At 37.8% G+C, this 19,208-nt stretch overlaps 1 protein-coding gene across 1 annotated transcript in view; it reads right to left on the bottom strand.

Moving 5' to 3' along the window:
• Positions 1-19,208, bottom strand: part of LOC108704336 (protocadherin-23-like) — a 175,412-nt gene that overhangs the window by 53,866 nt on the left and 102,338 nt on the right. Inside the window, exon 4 of the mRNA XM_041577895.1 lies at positions 419-655. Within this exon, the coding sequence (XP_041433829.1) occupies positions 419-655 (237 nt within the window). The remainder of the gene's footprint in view (positions 1-418; positions 656-19,208) is intronic.

Raw genomic sequence — 19,208 nt, 5'->3', positions numbered from 1 at the left:
TGAAACAAACTATTTCTAATTATATAGTGGTATCTTTTTTCTCTGTAATGTGTAAAATACTTCTTAGCACTGAAGGCATGATGCTCCAAATAACAAAGACCCCTTATTTGGAAAACATTCCAGAACAGTCTATTGGGGCCTAGTGGGGTACTGTAAAAAACCCTTGAGGGCCACAATCCTCATGGTGCCCACCATCCCAAACTACCCCTACTCAATCCAGTAACAGAGATCTCATAAAAGCCTGCTTAGTACATCAGACATTAGTGGGTCTAGCGCTGCTATATAAGAATGGAGTTCACAGTGGGCGCCAGATACCGAGGCCTGCACTCTTTCTGAATATATATGTTATAGCTGTCATTTATTTTTTGACTATGTATAACAGGGTTTATCTAGACATTTAGGCTTCCGTGATACTTACATAAAGGTTCTCTAGCTTTGACTGTACCAACAGCACTACCTTTTGGCACATCTTCTGCAATCACAAAAGTGTACCGGGACTTTTCAAATATTGCAGGAGCTGTGGCAGTTTTCAGGATGTTCATGGTGACAGCAGCATTCACAGCAGACGTAAGACCACCATTGTCCCGAGCAGCTACAGACAAGGACACCCAGGAATCTTCCAAGTGACTAAGCACAGAGATCAAATAGATAATTCCTAGACATTAAATAAAACAAACCCTTGTTATGTTCTGTATGGCTGTATATGAGGAATAAAAATAAATAAATAAACAAGACACAGTTCTTTGTTTTACAAAGGAGAATAAATCAGCTTGAATTGCAGTGACTGCAGATAGTTACTAGAACTATGCAACTAGAATATCTCCAAGAAAGCATTCCAGATGGTAACATTGATTTTATTGTTACACGCTATTGTTATACAATGATTATAGGTATATTTTGGCACAGTCAATTACTTATACATTTTTTAATGACATTTTTTTTTAAAGAATGTATATTATGAAATGATGGTGCTATAACGGGACACATATATTGATGCACAAGAATAGACCACATATAGAAGAACCTGGAAATTCGGAATACCATAATTGCCACCAAGATGTGCAAGGCCACAACATTTTCTTGTAAGAGCTTATAGCATAATAGAAAGAATCATAAAAATTAGTTTAGCACAGCCGTAGTTGGGCCTGAGAAGTGTGAGATAAGTGTGATTTACTGCCAATGTATCTGGGACCTGTGGGCAACTCCTGGTAACCCTTCTTTTAGCTTCTGATTTTGTTATCCAAGTGAGGGTTACAGCCACACTAGAGGGAGTTACCTGTCACCTCCTCCCTTGAATAAATGATCCAGATCACAGCAATGAACTTGCTTATTAACGTTGAACAGCTTAATGAATGGATTTAACAGTCGCTTCTTTGGGGTAGTTCAAACTCAATTTATGACCTTCCTTCCCAAAGATAAGTAACTTATATAGAGTGTCACATTCCTATGCACAGAATCCTCCTTGGGAATAACCCACTATTCTCTCTTGGTACCCTATCTGGTCCTCAACCCATGAAAGTACTAGCAGTTTATACACCACAGGTCCTGACACCTCTAATTTTCCTTGTTGGAGTGAAAGGCTGCTCACTACCTTCCCTAAGGCTCCCTTTTTCTCCTAGAGCAACTATACTTTTTAAATTGACTATCACTAGCTAAGCCTAATCTAAAGCTGAACAAAAAACTGGAGCCCAGGGTCTGTGTCAACCATCCAGTGAGGTGATGTCCCAGGAAAGACCCTGAGCAAATAGTGCCCTACCTTTTTATATCGAACAATACTGCCACCCACTGGGCATTTCCTAAAAAGCATTACATTACAATTAAACCCAAGAAAAGGGAATCCTACTTGGGTGAAGCATAGGCATCTAAATAACCAAGGAATTGCAGAATTGTACTAAATACTTGGGGTCTCTACATAAGCTTGAAAAAAGCTCTATAAATAGCTTGCCATCTGATATTTAATTGTGTGGTCTGAGATGATATGAACTAATGTTATATATTGCACTGGTTGTCTAGAAGAAAACACCAATTTGCTTTTGTTAATGAAGATTTCTACATGTGTTTTGTAAATTCAAGCATAACACAACAAAACTTTCACTACTTGTTACACCATATTTCTGACCTAAAACCTTTTACAAAGCTTTATAATTATTTCCTAAAACTTCAAGCAAAATTGGTATCCACCTAGAGATTAGGAGGGAAACTAATTTAAATTCACCTCTTAACTGCTTTATCAGAGAAATAAACGGGGATAACTGTCAGTTAAGGTATGGTTTACCTTAAAAAAGTGTTGTATGAACTTTATTATTTGTCAGCATACATTGGTGGTGAGCCAAAACCTTGCTGTATCCAATCAAGCGCAACATTTCCTATACATGTCTATAAACATCACGTTACCTTAATGAGTAGTTATAAAGTAGTTATAAAGTAGGAAGAACACTTGATGAATAGACCTGCAATAATTTATAGGAATTCGTACAATGTCTTGAATAAGTGTATTTAGGAATTTACTTGGATTGCTAAAATGAAGGAAAATGTAAAGATTCCAGTAAAAATGGAAAGCAAATAAGGTAAGTATAGCCCTAGTGTCAAGTCAATTAGTTAACCAAATTTTAGTAAGACAGGAGGCAGATGGACAACATTACCCAAACTAACCTTAAAATCTTACTGAAAAATGATTTAGAAAGAATCCTAAAAACAAAGTTAAACTGCTCAGGATTAAAGGATTTCATATGACTGTCCTTCAAAACATTTTAAAGGAGAACTATAGTCTAACTAAAGAAGTAGCTAGAAATGTTGTACATTTTGTTCTGGGCTTCTGTACCAGTCGAAGGCAACCACAGTCCTCAAGCAGTAAAGATGTGTCTCCAAAGATGCCCCAGTAGCTCCCCGTCTTATTTTCTGCTGATTCACTGCACATGCTCTGTGCTGCTGTCACTTACTGAGCTTAGGGACCCACTCACAATATACAGGAGACATAGAATAGAAATGTCACAATATAGGGTTGAGTAGTTAATATAGATAATTACTACATGGCAGCACAGAAACCAGTGCAACTAGCATCAAAATTTAATAATCAACCTTGTAGCATCATCTTATATTAAAGACCAGCCTCATTTTCTGCAGGATAATTAGTGATGACCCCTAAGCTTAGCTTCTCAACAGCTGCTCAGAGCCCACTGAGCATGTGAGTGTCGCAGACACTTTCCAAGATGGTGACCCCCTGTGACAAGTCCTGGATCATTGCTGCTATTGACAAGCTGAAACTTTAGGCTGGTGCAATAAGTTCAGTATATACTGTAAAATATGGCATTTTTAGCCATATTCATTTTTAAGGTTTAGTTCTCCTTTAAACAGACATAATAGATAGTGATGGAAAAATCTGACCCGTTTCAGGCAAGCTAGGCACAGACATAATACCAGTACAGCCATATGTGCCGCTTCACTACAGATTTTTAAGCAGTGGAAAAAAAAATGAATTTTGGGAATTAGGTCTCCTTAGCTGACCCTTGACAAACATTTTCAAAGTAAAACATGTAAATAAATCAATGTTTCGTTCAGAAACATCTGTTTTCTTGCTTACAAAAATACATATTGTGTACGTAAGGTTCTCTCCTGTCACCTTAAATGATTTGCTTGAAATAGATAATCTGGATACAATTAGATTAAACAAAAAAATCTGAGGCTTTAATTAACTTTTTTCTTAAAATTTTACTAAATTGCCAGCAGCAGCATGTAAGTACCTTTGCAGTGTTTCTTCATCCGTGTTAATTAAGGTGTTTACTTCTTGTGGTTTTTCAATCAGACATAAACATGGATGCAACATTTTGCTGCTAATTCAACAATCAGTATTCCACCATAAATTATGTTAAGTGATGGAACAGAGAATGATGTTTTGATGCACCTAACCACTCAGAGCTACTTGCTTTTAATTATGTAAGAGCCTGTAACCAATTAACTGTGTGATAACGTTAATTTCACCATCTTTTATCAGTCCCATATGTATGCTTTAACTGCTTACCTACCAAACATTGTAGAATAAATGAGGCGGCTGTTAAGCACATATACAGATATGGGACCTGTTTTCCAGAAGGATCTGGACCTTGGGTATTTCAGATAGGAGGGTCTCTGTAATTTCAGGTCAGATTTTAGTGGTTTTAGAGGTTTTTTGATACCACAACTAAACCCACAAATTCTAAACCCATGATTGTCATTGAATTAAACAAACAAATTAAAAAATAATGTTAAAAAATTCACTAAATTATCTGAAAACCTCTGAAAATCCTATTGAAGAAAAAATCCAAAAACCCTCTAAAAATCGAATTGATTTTAAAGCGGTCCAAAAGGATCATAGCAGCTTCCATTGACTTCTATAGCCCCTCAACAATTTTTACTTGGAGAAGTTTTGCCTTAGAGTTTTTTTGTGGTTTCTACACTTAGGGGGCTATTTATCAAAATCCTAAAAATATCTTATTATTTTCTGAAAGCTACTCTGACCGAATCCGCACAGGTTTTTCCCCCTTATTTATCAATAAATTTTACCAAAAATTTCCTATGCAGGAAAAAAACTCGAAAAAATTGTGAAAAAATTTGAATCGTACACAAAATCTTATGGATTATAGCATGCAACCCAACGCAGATCAGGATATCTTCAGGACTTCTCCCATTGAATTCTACATAAACTCGGCAGGTCTGAGTTAGAGTACTTTTTTATTCTGACTTTTAACACCCTCTGGGTTTAATAAATTCTGAAAAATTCAATTTTTTTTTCCACTAAAGATTTGTTTTTTGTAAAAAAGAGTTTTTCGAGCTTTTGGCATTCGGGCTTTAATAAATAACCCCCTTCATAAACGTTGAATTTTTAGAGCTTTTGGATAACAGATCCTATCCCTGTACCTGATTGCCATCACTGTAGATTCTATATTTTCCAGATTACTCTTTGATCTGTTGTTTTATCTGGTTAAATAGGGAATGACAAGGTGACAGGCAATCAGCAGAGAAGGGTTAAACTGTAATGGAGAGTATTATGCAAGTAAAAAAACTGGCCCAAGTAAGTTGCAACCAATAAAGCCTAATGTCTTCATTTGGTTCCAATCAAATATATCTACTTTTGCTTAATGGAAAAACAAGTAGAATCTAGGGCTAACAAGTAGGGATGCACTGAATCTACTTTTTTGGATTCGGCCAAACCCCCGAATCCTTTGCAAAAGATTTGGCCGAATACCGAACCGAATCCGAACCCTAATTTGCATATGCAAAATAGGGATGGAAAGGAGAAAACAGTTTTTTACTTCCTTGTTTTGTGACAACAAGTCACGTGATTTTTCTTCCCGCCCCTAATTTACATATGCAAATTAGGATTCGGATTCGGTTCGGCAGGGCAGAAGGATTCCGCCGAATCCGAATCCTGCTGAAAAAGGCCGAATCCTGGCCGAATACCGAACCGAATCCTGGATTCGGTGCATCCCTACTAACAAGTCTTATTTAAGCTGCATTTCAACTGCAAATGTTTAGCACTAACTCGACTAGTTGAATATATGATGACTCTGCCAAGCTATGTGTATTATATGATGCCAATAAAAAAGGTTTTAGAAGCCTCATGTGCTTTTGTCTCCCTTTTTAATACAATACATGTAAAATATGGAACAAATACTGTATATTTTGTTCTTAGATACTTACTAGTGATGGGCGAATTTATTCGCCAGGCGTGAATTCGCGCCCAATTTGCGCGATTCGCCGCCAGCGAATACATTCGCGAAACGCCCGCGAAAATTCGCCCGAAAAAATCAGTTTCGCGAATTTCCCGCGAAATTCGCAAATTTTTTGGCGAAGCAAAACGGCTCAAATTCGCCCATCACTTATACTTACGGTAGATAAGCAGCAAAAATTGAAGAGCTTTAATAAACCTCAGTAACTTGCTACTGTTTTAATGTTTCCATTGCACAGGGAGAGTAGGATAACCTTACAAAGCCTCTTTCTTTTTGTTTCCTGCACTCGTCTGTCGTGGCTTTGCTTAAATTAACAAAACTAAAAATAAATTCGAAAAAAGCATGTTCCTGATATGGGCAAATAGATCTATAAATGTTGCTGCTTTGGCATCGCAAGTACAATTTATTTATATCATCCAACAACTGTGCACTGCAGGCAAAAACTGTCTACTTTAGCAACATTCGTAAGCTTCAGTAGCCTAAAAGTACTGGCCTCCAAGCGTTCTCTTCTAATTAGAACGAAATACATAAAAAGAACAGCTCACCTTTGCAATATATGGGATTTTTTTTAACTGTTGTTTATTTTGTAGAATGAATACACTGTTTTTCAAAATTAAATTGTTTTATAATACAGTTGCAATAGTGCCTAATAAAATGCAGGCAAAAATAATAGGTTTCATGGATTTTTATTCTTTTATACTAAAGTTTAAAAAGAGAACTAAAACCTTTAGCCAAAGCTTTTACATGTCATGCTTCCAGTATCACAAACAAACTGTATATCCTTCAATTACTTTTAACAGGTTCCCTATTATTCTATCAATATGTTGATTTAACTAACCTAGCACAAGTATTAACTCCCAACAATATAGTCTGTTAAAGAAAAACTAAACCCCAAAAATACTTAACCAACAGACTTATATCATATCAAGGGGCATAATATCAATGTTACTAAACTGCAATATATATTTAAGTAAATATCTTTCCCTTGAATCACCATTGTGATGGTCTATGTGCTGCCTCACTGATCACCTGACAAAAAATACTGCAGCTCTAACTGTGTGGGTGAGCATTTAGGGAATTGTAATCATAACATGGTCTCCTTTAAGATTCTGTTGCAGAAGCAATTCTATAAGGGAGTAACTAAAAGACTACATTTCAGACGTGCAAACTTTGACAGTATAAGGGCATCTCTGCAACATATTAAGTGGGAAATGCTTTTCACAGGGAAATGCTTTTCACAGGGCTTTTTGGTTCAATAGAAGCGTTGGTGTTGAGGTGGGTAAGAAAAGACGTGCTTTTAAGGCTTTCAAGTTAGCTGGTACAGCCGAAACATTTATAAGGTACAAGGAGGCCAATAAATCATGCAAAGAAGCTATAAGGCAAGCTAAAATTGATATAGAAAAGGATATTGCAGCAAGCAGTAAAAAAAATCCAAAATTATTTTTTAAATATGTTAATAGTAAAAAAATGAAGCAGGAAGGGGTAGGACCCTTACTATCAGAGGGGGGTCAGCTGGTTGATGAAAACAAAATAAAAGCGCAGATTCTGAACTCATATTTTTCATCTGTCTACACAAATGAGGAACCAGTAAGTGAAGGTTTCCTTCTTAATAGAATTCTATTAATAAAACTAATGATGCATGGTTCACACATGAAGAAATTCAAAAGAGACTAGAAAATGTTAAGATTAACAAAGGTCCGGGGCCAGATGGTATTCATCCCAGGGTAATTAGCGATCTTAGCTCTGTGATTGCCAAACCTCTTTACTTAATTTTTCAGGATTCATTGTGATCAATAGTGCCGAGAGACTGGCAAATTGCTAATGTGGTGCCTCTATTCAAAAAAGGATCCCGTTCTCAGCCTCAAAACTATAGGCTAGTTAGTCTGACGTCAGTGGTAAGAAAGATTTTCGAAGGGTTAATAAAGGATAAGATACTGGACTTCATAGCAAATCATAATACTATGAGTTTGTGCCAGCATGGTTTTAATGCGTAATAGATCTTGCCAGACTAACTTAATTTCTTTTTATGAGAAGGTAAGTAGAGACCTCGATTCTGGGATGGCAGTGGATGTGATTTACTTAGACTTTGCTAAAGCATTTGATACAGTGCCACACAAAAGGTTACTGGTTAAATTCAGGAATGTTGGTCTGGAACATAGTATTTGTACCTGGATAGAGAACTGGCTAAAAGATAGACTACAAAGAGTGGTGGTAAACAGAACATTTTCTAATTGGACCAGTGTTGTTAGTGGAGTACCGCAGGGCTCTGTACTAGGTCCCTTGCTTTTCAACTTGTTTATTAATGACCTGGAGGTGGGCATTGAAAGTACTGTTTCTATTTTTGCAGATGATACTAAATTGTGCAGAACTATAGGTTCCATGCAGGATATTGCCACTTTGCAGAGTGATTTGTCTAAATTGGAAAACTGGGCAGCAAACTGGAAAATGAGGTTCAATGTTGATAAATGCAAGGTTATGCACTTTGGCAAAAATAATATAAATGCAAGTTATACACTAAATGGCAGTGTGTTGGGAGTTTCCTTAAATGAGAAGGATCTAGGGGTCTTTGTAGATAACACGTTGTCTAATTCTGGGCAGTGTCATTCTGTGGCTACTAAAGCAAATAAAGTTCTGTCTTGTATAAAAAAGGGCATTAACTCAAGGGATGAAAACATAATTATGCCTCTTTATAGGTCCCTGGTAAGGCCTCATCTGGAGAATGCAGTGCAGTTTTGGACTCCAGTCCTTAAGAGGGATATAAATGAGCTGGAGAGAGTGCAGAGACGTGCAACTAAATTGGTTAGAGGGATGGAAGACTTAAATTATGAGGTTAGACTGTCAAGGTTGGGGTTGTTTTCTCTGGAAAAAAGGCGCTTGTGAGGGGACATGATTACACTTTACAAGTACATTAGAGGACATTATAGACAAATAGCAGGGGACCTTTTTACCCATAAAGAGGATCACTGTACCAGAGGCCACCCCTTTAGACTAGAAGAAAAGAACTTTCATTTGAAGCAACATAGGGGGTTCTTCACAGTCAGGACAGTGAGGTTGTGGAATGCACTGCCGGGTGATGTTGTGATGGCTGATTCAGTTAATGCCTTTAAGAATGGCTTGGATGATTTTTTGGACAGACATAATATAAAAGGCTATTGTGATACTAAGCTCTATAGTTAGTATAGGTATGGGTATATAGAATTTAATTAAAAGTAGAGAGAGGCCAATTTGGCCAGTATGAGGAAAGACTGGCCAAATTGGAGATGTTCACGCTGGGGAAGAGGCGCTTAAGGGGTGATATGATGACTATGTATAAATATATAAGGGGATCATATAACAATCTCTCTAATGCTTTATTTACCAGTACAGTAGGTCTTTCCAGCTGACACGAGGTCACCCATTCCGATTAGAAGAAAAGAGGTTCCGCCTAAATATTCGGAAGGGGTTTTTTACAGTGAGAGCTGTGAAGATGTGGAATTCTCTCCCTGAATCAGTTGTACAGGCTGATACATTAGATAGCTTTAAGAAGGGGTTGGATGGCTTTTTAGCAAGTAAGGGAATACAGGGTTATGGGAAATAGCTCATAGTCCAAGTTGATCCAGGGACTAGTCCGATTGCCATTTTGGAGTCAGGAAGGAATTTTTCCCCCTCTAAGGCAAATTGGAGAGGTTTCAGATGGGTTTTTTGCCTTCCTCTGGATCAACTGGCAGATAGGTAGTTAATAAAAAAAAAAAAAAAGGTTGAACTCGATGGACATGTGTCTTTTTTCAACCTTACTTACTATGTGACTATGTGTATGGACTTTGTCTTTTTTCAACCCAATTTAACTATGTAACTATGTAACTATGTAACTATGTAACAGGAAGAAGTTTGGAAGCAAAAAATAGAACATTGTCTGTTTTTTATATGAGCTGTTTTATGCAATTTATTTTTATAGAGAACTAAATTTTTCAGGGGTATAGTTTTCCTTTAAGAACTGGGATTTTTTGATTGTGCCTTGTGTGTGTTGCCATTAAAGGCACAGTTCAGTGTAAGAATAAAAACTGGGGAAAATAAAAAAATGTTTCTGATATAGTTATTTAGCCAAAATTTTAATCTATAAGGGCTGGAGTAAACGAATGTCTAACACAATAGCCAAAATATTACTTCCTGCTTTTCGGCTCTCTAACTCTGAGTTAGTCAGTGGCTTTAAGGGGGCACACATGGGACATAACTGTTCAGTGAGTTTGCAATTGATCCTTAGAATTCAGCTCAGATTCAAAAGCAAATAGTTATGACCAATGTGGTCCCCCTCAAGTCACTGATTTGTTACTTTGTGGTAAACAATCAGTGGAAACCAAGAGAGCTGCAAAAATATATCTCATTTATCTGAAAAGAAAAAATAGCTATTTATCAATAAAGGAAAACTGCAAAGTGCAACAAACAGACACATGCTACCATGTTTTTGTCCACAATGCAATTTGCCTCTTGGAGTTGCTCCTACAATTATGAGATAAAACTTTACTATGGAGCACCTGAACCCTCAAATTCGACCCTCGAATTTAAATCCTTCGAATTCGAATATAAAATTCGAAGGATTTAGCGCAAATCCTTCGATCGATCAATCGAAGTAAAAATCGTTTGATCGAACGATAAAATCCTTCGAATCAAACAATGCGAACGATTTTAAGCGACCGATCGTAGGGTTTTTCTTCGATCAAAAAAATGTAAGAAAAGTGCTTGGGAAGGTCCCCATAGGCTAACATTGTACCTCGGTAGGTTTAAAGTGTCGAAGTATGAAGTCGAAGTATTTTTTAAAGAGACAGTACTTCGACTATCGAATGGTCGCATAGTCAAACGATTTTTCCTTTGAATCGTTCAAATCATTCTATTCAATCGATGACCCATTCGATGGCCGAAGAACCCAAAAAACTACTTTGAAAATCGAATTTTTTATCATTCGAATTCTTCACTCGAGGTTAGTAAAGGTGCTCTTAAGTGTTGCCTACCAATACATGATTCACATAGAATATGTAGAGACTACTTGATAGATTTTATCATCTGAGACAGGTAAAGTGCTAAGGCCAGTTCTATTTTGCCACCGAACGCTGAGTTTGTGCCCTGTGTTTTTCTATCAAAAGTAAGGCAGAGAGAGCAGTTCTGTGCAAGGGATCAGGGTCAGAACTTGGCATAGGCAGAAGAGGCACCTGACTAGTGTGCAACAATAGGGGGGCACTGAGCAGGTATCTGTTTAATTGTCTTATGTCTACCCCTAGTCCATGTTCACTGCCCTCTACCACTCTCCCCCCTTTGTCATTCCTCTCTACCTTCTCCCCTCTTTTACTCTCCCCTCTGCTACAATGCTTGGCTGGTCAGGTGCATGCGGCTGGTTGTGTTCGGTCGTGCATGTGTGGGGAGCACGGTGGCCGGCCAGGTTGCCTTGGGAGGTAGGCACGAGGGGTGCAGGAGGGGTGTTGCAGCTGGGGGGCCCGAGGCATCAGCCCCAGTCTGACACTGATTGTATAGACTGGTTTGAAGCTACTCTTAATAGAGAACACCAAGTCACAACCTTTCTTGACACACAAAATATGTGCAAACATTATCTCCTATGTGACAAGAAGAAATTTCATATGTATTTTGATTCACCACTTGGTATATGTAGGAGGAGATGGCGGGAAGATACCCTTTAACACTTGGAACCTTTATATATGATAATTTATAAAAGGCCCAAATAGTTTTCAAATTGATACAATCCTGGGTGACAACGGTGTTATTGTGTGATTTCGACCATTGGGGCAGGTCAATGAAGGTATGTAGACCTACTCCAATTTATATATGTAACCCTATACTATACTGTATACTGACATGTTTCATTCTATTTTGTATGTATATTTTTTATGCTTTTGTGATGCTAAATAAGTAACTAGTAAATAATATAAACCTATTACGCCATTTCCTTAAAGGAAACTTCTGCCCCCAAACAATGTAGGTCTCTATTAAGATATATTGCATAAAACAGATCATATGTAAAACCCTGCTTCATGTACTGTAAATAAACCATTTTCATAATAATGTACTGCTTTAGTAGTATGTGCCATTGGGTAATCATAAATGGAAAAATTGCCATTTTAAATACTAAGGTCCGCCCCCTAAGATCCTACGATTCACGGTGCACACAAACAAACCACCAAACTATACTTGTTAGGTCACATGAGCCAATTAATGGACAAAGTTCTGTCTTTTGCTTCCACACTTCTTCTTGCTACAGTCAGAGCTGCAGTATTTCTGGTCAGCTGATCTCTGAGGCAGCACAGAGAATATTATAAAATGGGGGCTTAAGGGAAAAGATGTAAAAGCGCAATATTCACTTACAAATATATTTCAGTTTGGTAAGATTCTTTAATATGACACTTAATATGATGAAAACTATTTGTTTCTTAAGTATTCATTTTGGGGGTATAGTTTTCTTTTAACTGTGCAGAATGGTAGGACTGTGTACATCAAATTCTTCTCTTCAGTTTTCTTCTCCTAATTGATAGCACAAAGTTAATGCTAATAACCACAAAACAAGACACCAGTTTGCCTTGTAAATAATCATATATTATATTAGAATCATTCCCCATTGCTTCAGGTGCAAATACAAGAGCACTAAGATGTGCAAAGAACTTATGGCCCATGCACTTGTATGGCCCTGTAACACCTGGACGATGGCTCTTGTGCTCGATTCAAAATCTGGTACAAGGTGGAGATCGCAGGCCATATGGGCACAAGGCAGCCTTGCATATAATGCCTACCATAGACAGCCAGTGCATGGATTCAAAACAATGTGCTGATGCTACCTAGCTTGAACATAAGAATGAACTAAAGTACTGCCATCATCAAATGCTCCACATGAATACAGCACCTTGTATGAGTGTCTGCAATGCAGTATTCATTGTTGGGATACAAGTCCATTCTGGAATGCAGACACCACTCCTTTTGGGCAGGGCAGGATAGAAAGTGCAAAAAATTGCAGATTGTGCCGATTTGTGCAGTTTACACCCTGTGCTTTGTAGATGAGCCATTATATGTTTGTGTGATTAAGTCATTTGTATAGCCTCTTTTTTTTTTTGCAGGGGCTAGTTCAACTATGGCTTGCATACAATAACAGAATATTTTAATTTTTCTCTTTCAGATTCAGTTACCACCCATATGGAATCAATGAAATCTAAAATGCCAATGTTTTTCAATTCATCAGATCTGCAATAAACAGCTCACAATTTCCTCACCACTGCATAAAAATATTGCGCAATCTGTAGCGTGCTATGTATAAACACTCCTGTGTCCGAGTTTTAATGATGTTCCATTCTCTTTAAGTCAATATGTTATTTATTTACAAGAATCCTATACACCTTCCCTGAAATACATTTCTGCACAATGCAGACTTCCAAATATAATTGTAAATATTATTTTATACCTCATAACCCCCAACTGTCAAAATGGACGTTTAAAAAAAAAATTGGTATTTATTATAATCTTGGAACAAAAAAGTGGACAACAGCAAGAAAATTAAATAAACAAATAATTGCAAACTGAACTAAAGTAATCTATATCTCTTTCTGGAAAGTGTATTTCCTTCCTGGAAATGGAAGGTGAAAGGCTTTAGTTGCCCTGAATTCTCAGTAGCATTTCCACTATTGTCTGTACCTGCAGAAATGGGCATTTTGGAGTATCTATTTGAAAAAACATTAGCATTTTTAATTGGAAAAACTCTGAAATGTGTGACTCTACTATGTCTCAAAAAAACCACAATTCCTATTTCTAGTTATGATCTTTAAAATATTTACCTAATTTAATTGAAAGAATGCTGAATTAAAGTTAGTTGGCACTTGCAGGCTGAAAAGGAACCTTCTACTTTCCACCCTCCCTTAGAGTCCTGCGCGGGTTTTTTGGAACCCGTACCCGCAACCCAAACCCGCAACCTGAAATTTGACCCGCATGTTCCAGCAACACAAAACGACCCACGACCGTCTAACTGACCACGTTATCAGGAACCTTGTTCAGTGACAGTACCTTTGAACGCACAGGTGGACCCTGTGGGTTCCGGTGTTCACCGACGCCCTTTTGGGGCCACAGGCTTTCTGCTGCGGAAGCCAACAAGGAAGTGCATAAGAAGTCCGTAAGCGAGGTACCGGCAGGGTTAAAGAGAATACGTGATGGGACGTCAAACAGGCCAGGATCCCGCAAGTGCGAGTCTGCACACGGAGCTTCTAGGAGAGATGTGTCTGGAGGTAAGAGAACGCCGCAATCTCCCGGCGCGTCTTACACTAACTTTATGACCCAGGGACTTTAAAACCTGAAGCAACCTCACAGTTGAAATGGCGTCACTCCGGCACCAAATCTTCGCAAAAAAACCTGGCAGAACCACAACGGAGGGTGGGAGGGATCAAACCCACACCTTTGTTGCATACCCAGCCGGGTTACCAGGAGACTGCTCTGGGGACTAAGGAATTGGGGACTTTTTTGCAAAAAAAACCCTCAACTTTGCTGGTATTCCATGTGTATGCAACCTGATGCAGGGCACTAGTGTTATTGGTCAAAATTCACAACTGTGAATACATCTCTGTACTTACTTCATCAATTCTCCTCAGTTAACATGCCCACCAACTGTGCGCACTTCTCTTCAGGTCTCCAAACACTGATGTTCTATTTGCGTGACTTAGAAGAAATCAAATACTGTATTTTGGGAACAGACACAATAAGTAAAGAATGTGGCACAATTCACAAAGTCTGCATGTGGAACATCTGTTTTATAACAATTCTGACAGTGAAGCACTGAAATGGCCAAGGATGACTTATGACAGGATAGAGGGATTTTAATAATTAAAAGACCATGATGACAGTGTTGGGGAGTGGAAAAAAGAAAAACAGTTATATTTCCAAGAAGTTGCTGTAGGATTTCAGATCATCAACATTTCAGGGTCTCGTTTGTTGTATTTTTGTTTTATAATACTCCAAGGGGGGTTATTTATTAAAAGTCATTTTTTTCTCATATTTGCCAGAAACAAACTCGGCCTTACTCACATCCACAAATTTGGCTTATTTACTAATATTTCAGGTCAAAAAATTGGATTAAAAATATTCAAGTTTTAATTGTATATTCAAGTTCAATTTGATAAAATTGTATGACTTTATCAAATTACCACTCTAAAAACTCAAATTTATCAAGTTTTCGTGCAAAACCTAGTGTCAAACACCTCAAAACTCTTTAAATTGTTAAAGGGACAGCTGCCATTGACTTCTACATGAATTTGACAGGTTTCAGATGGAGTATTTTCAGATTCAGACTTTTAGCAGCTTTGGGGCATAATCCATCTCAAATTTTCACTGAAAAAACTCAACTAGGAAAAACTGAGTTTTAACAAATATGTTTCCAATGAGTGCCAGGTATAAACTGAAGACAGATTAGCAAAGGACTCTTTTATGGAGCCATGCTGAAGTAATATGTGCACAATCCAGTTTGACATTGTTTTGCTGAAATAAGCAGGTTCTTCTTTGAAAAAGATGTCATCTGGATGGCTGCATATGTTGCTCCAAAATCTGAATATATCATTAGCATTAGGGAGGTGTCTGGAGCTGACACGTTGCCATGCAACAAAACGCATGCGACGTGTTCGATTTTGTGAAGATAACAGGAAGTAAAGGAGAAATCGCAGTTAAGAACTACAGTACATTTGTCCGACTTTCGGATGAAAACGCAGTGCGCACCAGCCGCATTGTGGAGTTCCTCCCTTAATGGCACCATTCACTGGTTTTTAAACTGTGGATCTGGATGGTCCTTCTCCTTTTTAGCAGGAGGGCAGAGAACTTCTGATTTCCATAAAGAATTTACAATTTTGAGTTGCTAGACCACAGGACACTTCAACTAAACCCATCTTCACCACTTTGCCTCAATCTATCTTCACCACTTTGCTTCTTAAATGAGCTGAGAGAAGGCATTGACCTATATACAACCTCAGCAGGTCTGAGATGCCTGTGTGTAATGATTAGTATGAGTGGGATATACCACATTCCTTCCTCTACTATAGTAAAAAAACAAAAACAAATAACCTCCAGTTATTATTAGTGATGGGCGAATTTCTCCCGTTTCGCTTCACCGGAAAATTTGCGAATTTCCTGCAAAATTCGTGAAATGGCCGAAAATTCGCATGAAATCTGAAAATTCACGAAGAAATCATGAAATCCGAACGTTTTCATGAAAAAATCGTGAAATTCGAATGTTTTCATGAAAAAATAGTGAAATTTGAACAGTTTCACAAAAAAGTTGTGAAATTTGAAGGTTTTCACAAAAAATCATGAAAATCTGACATTTTCATGAAAAATCGCGAAAATTGGAAAATTGGCGAATTTTATGCTGGAAATTCACGAATTTATTAATCGGGGGCAAAACGCAGAAATTCGCAGCAAATTCGTGCCAGGCGAATTTATTTGCCCATCACTAGTTATTATTATTCGCTATTATTAACAATGTGTTTTCAAATAAGCTTGATTCAGGCATGAGTGTCCCCTGTTTTTACTCAGACAAATTACACACAATTTCCGTGGCTTCTATGCTGGATACTGCTGCCCCATTACAAAATTATATGAATGGCTTTGCACTTTGCAGTCCCTTGGGCTAACAAACTTTGTCTCACCTTTTTATTTAAAGATTTCTGTGTAATCTTTTGATGATTCACAGAAATGGTAATGGCGTGTATTTTCTTTTAATCTGTTATTGTTGATTCTGAGATAGGTTCTTATTCAATTATTGTGTTCTACATTGTCCCTGGAGTACCAGTAAAGCCACAAAGGCACCTAAATGAAGCCATTCATGCAATAACGTAACTAGAGGGGGACGGGCCCTGGCGCAGGACGCGCAGCCGGGCCCCCCGCCCCCCTCTATACGCCCGGAATCGTCTGGAAATGGTTGCGTGCTAGTTGCCGGGGGGGTCCTGAGGGGGTGCGGGCCCTTACCTTTGAGTAAGTGAACACCCCACTTACTTTGAGTAAGTGAACACCCCAAATTAGAATATATAACCTATCTCGGTACTTGGTCAAGATAACTCAACAGAGTAGGGTTGAAGTACATAAGTATCTATTGCAGTCTGAGACAATGTAAAATCCCTGCATTATGGATGTCAATAGGTTATTTTTGAAAAGTTTGCTTTATTTCAAAATTGGCTTTTTTTCACAGGGAAAATATATTTTATTGTACTACCGGTATATCTGTATACCATATTGTATCTGTTTTCAAAAGAAACCAGAGTTTTGTTGCTGCAACTTTAATACCAAAATTATGGGGACTAAAATGTATTAAATTCCCTTTAACTGAATAGCACATTTGTATAAAAAAATAGAGATGCACCAAATCCACTTTGGATTCGGGCGAACCCTCAAATCCTTCACGAAAGATTCAGCCGAATACCGAACAGAATCCTAACCCTAATTTGTAAATGCAAATGCATATGCAAATTAATGGTGGGAAGGGGAAAAAAATTTTCTTGTTATGTAACAAAAAGTGGTGTGATTTCCCTCTCCTCCCCTAATTTGCATATGCAAATTAGGATTCGGATTCAGTTCGGCCGGGCAGAAGGATTCAGCCGAATCCAAATCATGCTAAAAAAGGCCGAATCCTAGCCAAATCCAGATCCTAATCCTGGATTCGTTGCATCCCTAAAAAAAAACCCAACGCTCTCTAGAACTTTCATTTTACAGTTAGTTATTTGACATACAGTTGCAACCAAGGAAAAACAAAGGACATAATGATATTCAGCAAGGGAAATCCTCCTACCACCAACCACCAGGCATGAAAACAGGGTTTGGGTTTTTTTTCTCTTTGAATCCCAGGCCCAGCTGTTTCACTCAAGAGCAGTGTCGGACTGGGATGCCAGAGGCCCACCAGAAAACCTTAGACCTTGGCTCCATTTTCCAAACTACTATTCCTCCTCTACACGCTCAATCTCTTTATTCTCCTAGTCTTTTATCTCAACATGTTATACTCTATTTTTCCATAATTAAGCCCCCTTTTTCCCATAAAGAAATAGAGAATGACAATGAAATAGGCCAAATGGTTAGAAGCAAGATGAGCCACTGAAACCTGGGCCCACCTAGAGTTTTCATGGTCTCCTTATGGGCCAGTCCGACACTGCTCAAGAGATATATTGTATCTCAATTTTACAATGTATTAATGAAAGACCATCTCAAATATATTAAGAATCTATTATTATAAACAGAATCGCAATAAATGACATTGAACTTGCAGCCATACTTTCCACAAGAAAGAAAGAAGTACAAGGTCCATCTTCAGTGCAGCTGATAATACTTTCAGGACATTCTATGCAGAAGCAGCAGCTCCCAACTGTAAGGCTTCTACCTAGTGTGACACGTTGTAGAATGTTTTGTCTCTAAAAAAAATCATTACAGGCATATTGTCATTGCAAACACTCAATATTTAGTAATATGAACGGTCCTTCTGAAAATATACTAGTTGTTTTTTTCTACATGTGCCATAAATTTTTTTATAAAGAATATATTTTCCGTATATGACTTGAATATGTATCATATTATAAGCTCATCCAAGTCCATTATGGGAAGAAAAAGTAAGTTGGGTTTTTGCTGTTGTATTCACTTTGCTATGCATATAATAAGGATATTTGGTTTCAGCAAAATTATAGTTGCTGAAGAGGTAAAAAAAATCCAAGCTGTTGAAGAGGCAAATGAAGGTAATGAAAATAGCTCAATCCATCTGTAAAATGCTTGGCTCTTTAATTGTATGACTGGTTTGTTTAGGTTTCAAAAATAAGTATTGTCTTTTTAATAATGCACTGGGTTATATTAGTTATGAGAATATTTTATGGAGCCCAGTGTTGGTTTCAATTTCTATTGAAGTTAGAGGACATGGATATCAATTTATTAAGCAAGGAGTAAGGAAAAGGTTACTGTACATCACAAAGGAGACACTCTGATGCATCCTTTCCTGCAATTCAGTTCGAGTTAAAGGATAATGAAGCCTGCTCAATACATTGACCCCTCTCTAAAACCCTCCCGAACAGTAGCACTGAGAACCCCCTAAACTTCTTGTTTGTTTTGAAAGCAGAGTAGCCAATTGCAAAGAAGAGGATCTGAAGCAACACATGATTGCATCCTCCTACCCTTCTGCGCTACTCCAGAAAGTAAAACAAATGGGAAAGTTTAGGGGGTCCCCAGATGTGCAGTTTAAGATGAAAAAGATCAGTAGGGGGAAGCAAGGTAACTAAGTAGCTTTTTGGACCCAGCTATTTCTAATCAGAGAACAATATTTTCTGTGCTTGTAACAATGTTTTAAAATCATGATTTCATCAGAGTCTCTTCTAAGAAGAAAGCCGGGTAAGCTAGTGGACTCAAATCTGCATTTAGCTAATTTTATAGCTGCCAGCTCCTCTGTGACATTGTTGTTTGCATATGTATATGTTACATATTGACCTTAACACATTTATTCCGTTATCACCAATCACTAGGGTTGCCACCTGT

This window comes from Xenopus laevis, chromosome 1S (genome assembly GCF_017654675.1).
Source record: "Xenopus laevis strain J_2021 chromosome 1S, Xenopus_laevis_v10.1, whole genome shotgun sequence".
NCBI classification, from domain to species: Eukaryota; Metazoa; Chordata; class Amphibia; order Anura; family Pipidae; genus Xenopus; species Xenopus laevis.
Note: the sequence above shows the minus strand (reverse complement) of the source record. Positions and strands in the feature narration are given on the sequence as shown.